The sequence below is a fragment of the Chrysochloris asiatica genome, unplaced genomic scaffold (assembly GCF_000296735.1).
Source record: "Chrysochloris asiatica unplaced genomic scaffold, ChrAsi1.0 scaffold00072, whole genome shotgun sequence".
In the NCBI taxonomy this organism is placed as follows: domain Eukaryota; kingdom Metazoa; phylum Chordata; class Mammalia; order Afrosoricida; family Chrysochloridae; genus Chrysochloris; species Chrysochloris asiatica.
In genome coordinates, this window is record NW_006408590.1 from 12,158,591 (window position 1) to 12,164,590 (window position 6,000).

The 6,000-nt window shown below is 40.6% G+C and overlaps 1 protein-coding gene across 1 annotated transcript in view; it reads right to left on the reverse strand.

Moving 5' to 3' along the window:
- PAMR1 (peptidase domain containing associated with muscle regeneration 1) overlaps positions 1-6,000 on the reverse strand; it is a 117,426-nt gene that overhangs the window by 82,318 nt on the left and 29,108 nt on the right. The window contains exon 3 of the mRNA XM_006864913.1: positions 3,726-3,854. Coding sequence (XP_006864975.1) covers positions 3,726-3,854 — 129 coding nt within the window. The remainder of the gene's footprint in view (positions 1-3,725; positions 3,855-6,000) is intronic.

The following is a 6,000-nucleotide window of genomic DNA, read 5'->3' on the forward strand; positions in this document are numbered from 1 at the left end:
GGGGGCAGGCTTGCAGGGTGTGCCCTGTGGCTGTTTGAATGATTGTATATTCCTGAGTGTTTTGGTGCACATCCAAAATTCAAAAACAAACAAACAAACAAAAAACAGAGGGAATAGAAGCAAATACTACTGAATGATGAAGCATGAAGGAGATTATAATCATTGCATTGAAATTAATACAATAGAATGAGTGCAAAATTGATGTTCCCCCATGTATACTATCATTCAGTTAACAGTAAAAAGTTTTTTAAAAAAAACTGTTCAGTAAAACTGTTCAGACTATCCTTACACTTCTGATTCAAATTGTTTTTGTGAAGTGATATCTAGTAGGTTCCGATGCATAGCCAACCTGTATAGGGTTTCCAAGGAGTAGCTGGTGTGTTTGAATTGCTAACCTTGTGTTTCTCAGTCCATTGTTGATCCTACAGTGCCACAACAGGACTTCTTTGATTCAAACAGGAAGATGTAAAATGGGCTTAATAAAAACAACAACAATTTGTACGTTAGCTGCTGGGGAATACAGACTTTGAAAGAGGTGTTTATCAATCAGGACCACTATCGAAGGGGTTCTTTAACTGAGTGAAAGGTTAACTTCCTAACCTGTTTTCAAGAAATTATTGCGTCTCAGAAGAGGTTCCTTCAATAAAAAGCATAAGTCATTCTTTGAAACCAAGTAGACCCCAGAAAGAATCCATCTCCTGGGACAAATGGCATGCTGGCAACTTGCTGTGGGATGGTTGCAGAAGTTTAAATTCAGAATTCAATAAGTTCACCAATAATATTTCAAATTTAAAATGCACAACAGACACTAATTCCACTCAAACTATTCTAGAACATAGAAAAGGAAGGAGTATGCCCTAATTCATTCTACGAAGCCAGCATAACCCTGATACCAAAGCCAAGCAAAGAAAAGACACCAATAAAAGAATGACAGATGAGTATCCCTCATGAGGAGAGATTCAAAAATTCCCAACAACAGTTTAGCCAACAGAATTCAATAGTATATCAAATAGTAATGCATCATGATCAAGTAGGAGTCATACCAGGGACGCAAGGATGGTTCAACATTAGAAAACCAATCAATGTAATTCACCATATAAATAAAAGAATCACAGGATCATCTCAATTGTAGCAGAAAAAGGATGTGATAAAATCCAACATCTTTTCCTGATTAACAACTCTTGCAATTCAGGAATAGAAGGGAAATCCCACAACATGTTCATGCAGCATTATTCAAAATCACAGCAAGATGGAATCTAATTGCCTATTAGTGGATGAACGGATAAACAAGCTGCGGTACATACATACATGCAATGGGATACTTGTTGTTGTTAAGTGCCATGGAGTTGGTTCTGACTCACATCGATCCTTTACAGGGTTTCCAAGGAACGACTAGTAAGGTTGAAATGCCGACCTTGCAGTGCAAACCAACCTTGAGGTTGCTTATACACCAATACACCACATGTGATACTATACACAACTCTAATGAATAATGCTCAGGAAACATTTTATAATAGAGATACATCTGGAGGATGTTTTGCTGAGTAAAATAAGTCAGTTACAAAAGGAGAAATATTGCATAGCTCCACTATTACAAAAAGCAAACAACAGATCTACACACAGAAAATCAAGTTCTCTGAGGGCATGGATGTCATTGTTGTTAAGTGTTGTCAAATCGGTTCTGACTCATAGTAACCTGAAACAGAGTTTCTGAGAAGAGTCTGGTGGTTTTGAACCACCAACCTTGCATTAGCAGTCCAGTGCTTATCCTACAGCACCACACCAGGACCATCAAATGAATAGAGAAGACTGAAGAATAATAGAGGCATTTGAATTATGGTGTTGGCAAAGAATATTAAATACGGGCTGCCAGAATGAACAAATCTGTTTTGAAAGAAGTACAGTCAGACTGCTTCTTGGATGTGAGGATGATGAAACTTCATCTCTTGTACTTTGGACATATTATCAGAAGAGACTAGTCCCTACAGAAGGACATCATGCTTGGTAAAGTAGAATGTCATCTAAAAAGAAGAGGACTTTGAGCACCATGGACTGACACACTGGCTGTAACAGTGGACTCAAGCACAGCCACTGTGAGGATGGTTTGTTCTGTTGTCCACACAGTTGCTATGAATTGGAACCGACTCAAAGGCACCTAACAACAACAACAGCATAGACGGCAGGGAGAGGGAAAGGGGATCACTTTCAAGATAGTTGTTGTTGTTAAGTGCTGTAGAGTCGGTTCCGACCCATAGAGACCCTGTATAGAGTTTCCAAGGAGCAGCTGGTGAGCTTGAACCACCAACTTTATAGTTCAGTCTGACTTTGTAGTCCAGCGCATTAACTCACAGCACCACACCAGGACTCCTTCTAGATTTTGTTGTTGTTAGGTGCCATCGAGTCGGTGCCGACTCATAGCAACTAGTAGACATTATTTTTGGTGATGGAAAAGGCAAGACCAAATATTGGTGAAGTCAGCACAATCTGATTAAGGTAAATACAGACGCTAAGAAATTTGAGAGAAAAAGGGACAGTTTTAGTAAATGCTATAACACATGCAATTTTGCAACAACAGTTATAAAAAAATAAATAATATGTGTATGATTTTGTAGGTAGATATTTTTTGGTTGTTTTTACTATTGTATATAGAAAGGTATACGCAAGTAAATGAGTATGCATGTGTAGGTATATCTGCAGGTCACTTTTCAGCCAAGTAATGCATTGGCTCGTAAAAAAAATTATCACCTGTAAGTCATGTGCTCCCTCAAACAATTAATTATATGAGACCAAATGCTCAACATTTACTCAAAAGTAAAATCGAGGAGTCCTGGTATGGCACTGTAGGATAAGCACTAGACTGCTAATCACAAGGTCAATAGTTTAAACACACCAGCCACTCCCTGGACATCCTACACAGGTTCACTACGAGTCAGAACTGGCTCTATGGCACTTAACAACACAAGGAGGAAAAAGGGAAGCTAGCCTAGTGGAAATAGAAAACAAAGTATGGAAAAAATGAGGACACATGTAAAAATTGTAACCGATAGGATAGCATGGAACAATTAGAATAATAATTGTTAAAAGGGGAACCAAAGTTTAAGTGTAAACTTTCACCTAAAACACAATAAAAGATTATTAAATAAATTAATTAAAAAGTAATAATGATAATATGCACTACACACAACATTTCTGAAGCCCTATTTACTGTCTGGAACAAATCAGAATCTGACTCAAAGACTAAACAACACCAATTCACTGTCTGGAGTCCTGGTGTATTGCTGTGGGATAAAGTACTGGACCACAAGATCGATTTGAACCACTAGGTTGGCAGTTCAAACTCACCAGCCACTCCTTGGAAGCCCTGCACAGGGTTGCCATGTGTTGGAATCGACATGACAGCACTTAACAACAATTCTACCGTAAAACTGCTTCTGGAATGGACACAAAGTATGTTGTGTGCAGAATGTCTTGGCTTCGTTTAGGAGAAAGGGGAGATTTCAGAGCAGATAAAATCCTCCTGTGGCCAACAATTCCAAACAGATGTCCACAGTCCACACCCAGCAGATTGGAAACATGCCTTTGTTATTTGTAACCTTACCTAGAAAGCCCTGTAGGCACAAGCTTTCCAGAACTCAGATTCCATTGAGATAAACTTCAGTCCTTGGCAAGCTGAGCCTTTCAAACAGCATGCCTTAAGACGGGAAGCTACTTTAAGGTCTACTTACGCATGCAGTCTCCTCCATACCAGCCCGCTCGGCACTCAGCACAGTAGATCCCCTTCACGTAAAAGTCATCCAGAGTGCCTCCCCATGAGCCATTTCGGCACGTCTTGCAGTTGTCAAAGATGGTACAACCTGAAACATTTGCAACAAGTGGGGCATTAGAACACGCAGTTCCATGCTCTAATCAGCTGTAGAAGAAAGCATACCAGATTCCAGTAGGTCAAGGGGCCCATAAATGGGTTCTAGCAGGTCACGGTGCCTTCCAAACACTGGTGTTACCAGGGAGGTATGGGGAGTGTGGACCACACTGGGTAACTCCGGAAGGACTTGCTACAATATTTTTGTAAAATGTATCCCCAGAAATTTATTATTTCTTTATAAAATACTATAAGGGTATTTTATAAATTTGTTGTAAATCTGGTTTACATGTACCAGTATACCTACAAGGGTAACACTTTATGATCATTTACTTTTTGAATCTTCTCCGGTCAGAGCTGTCATTGTTATCCAATTATAATGATGCGTCAGATCACATGGTTTCATCTGTGCACACTCTTAAGTATGCACTGTTGTTTTCCTTGTTGCCAGTGTTTTTCTACTTGATTGTGTCAAACTTTCTGGTGTTTTAGCTACAATATTGTAGTAATTAGTAGTGGTGGGTGGAATCTTCATGCAAAAATAGCATAGAGGTGGCGTCTGACCTCTAGCTTCACAAAGGGGAATGACCAAGGCTGATTCCTGAGGCAGAAGTCACACATACCTCCATCCTTCAACTTTTCTTACCAGTTCTTACAAGACCACCCCTCATAAAGCACTCTTTACTTCTCAGCTGGGTTCAACAATTCATTGCAACAGCCACACAGAACTCACAGAGAACTCACACAGTTAAAGGATTTTAGGGAATTCAAAGGTTACAATTCAGGCTCAGGTATGCTCAGAATACAGTTCTTTATTGAGGACAGCTTCTTCTCAGCAGGGCTCCCAGGTATGCTTAAGTCTTCAACCTCTCTCAGCCCCTTCTGCTGATAAATGCCCAGAGGCACTCCACTCTGCAAATAAGCTTCGGCTGGAAGATGTTCAGCTCTAGCTCTGTGGGTCAGCAAACCTAGCTCCCCCACCCCCCACTAAATGCCCAGAGGCGATCCATTTCACCAGAAAGCCCCCGCCTGCTCTAAAGCATTGCTTTCTGGCTCTGTGGGTCAGCCACTGCTCCCGCTCCTGCCAGTTCAGCTGCAGTCTCTCTGCCACTACTTCCCACCATCCGCTACTCCGAGTTTATTATACTGGGTGGCTGGCATGCTGCTAGGATGCTGGAAGCTATGCCAGTGGTGTCTGAAGTGCCAACAGGGTCACACATACTAGACAAGTTTCAGCTGAACTTATAGACTAAAACAGACGCGGGAGAAAGAGAGACAGAATGTTGAATGTTTAGCCATTGAAAGCATTATGATTCACAGCAGAGCATTGTCAGAAGATGAGTCCCTGAGGTTGGAAGGCACTCAAATTATGACTGGGAAAGAGATACTTTCTCAAAGTAGAGTTTGGCCACAATGACGTAACTGAAGTAAAGCTTTAGGGACCTTCATTTGCTGATGGCGCACAACTCTAAATGAGGAAAAACACCTGCAAGCATCCATTAATAACTGGAACATAGAAATTAATAATTGGAACATGGAATGCATGAAGTATGAATCTAGGGAAATTGAAAGTTGTCTAAAATGAAATGGAATGCATGAAGATCGATCGCCTAGGCATTAGTGAGCTGAAATGGACTGACACTGGTCATTTTGAATCAGACAACCATATGGTTTACTACACAAGAAGTGACAAATTGAAAAGGAATGGCATTGCTTCATCCCCCAAAAGAATACTTCAACATCTGTTTTGGTCACAAATGTGGGTCTCTTCCAATCAGTTGGCCATGTAGCTGTCCTCCAAGTTTCTGGATGTAGATGAGTCAGTGGGTGATACTGGTGGTATTTAAAATACCGGTGGTAGAGCTTCCAGCATTCTAGCAACACACAAGCCACCACAGTAGAACAAACTTAACAGATGTTTGGTAGAGTGTTCACTAGAGTATCGCTTATAGTAGCAAGAGGCTTCAAATACCCACTAATTGGAGTTCTAACCCCATCATGCTGGACTGCAAAGTTGGTGGTTCAAGCTCACCAGCTGCTCCTTGGAAACCCCATACAGGGTCCCTATGGGTCAGAATCAACTCGATAACACTTAACAATGATCTGATCCCTTATTTGCTTTACTATAATATTATTTATTA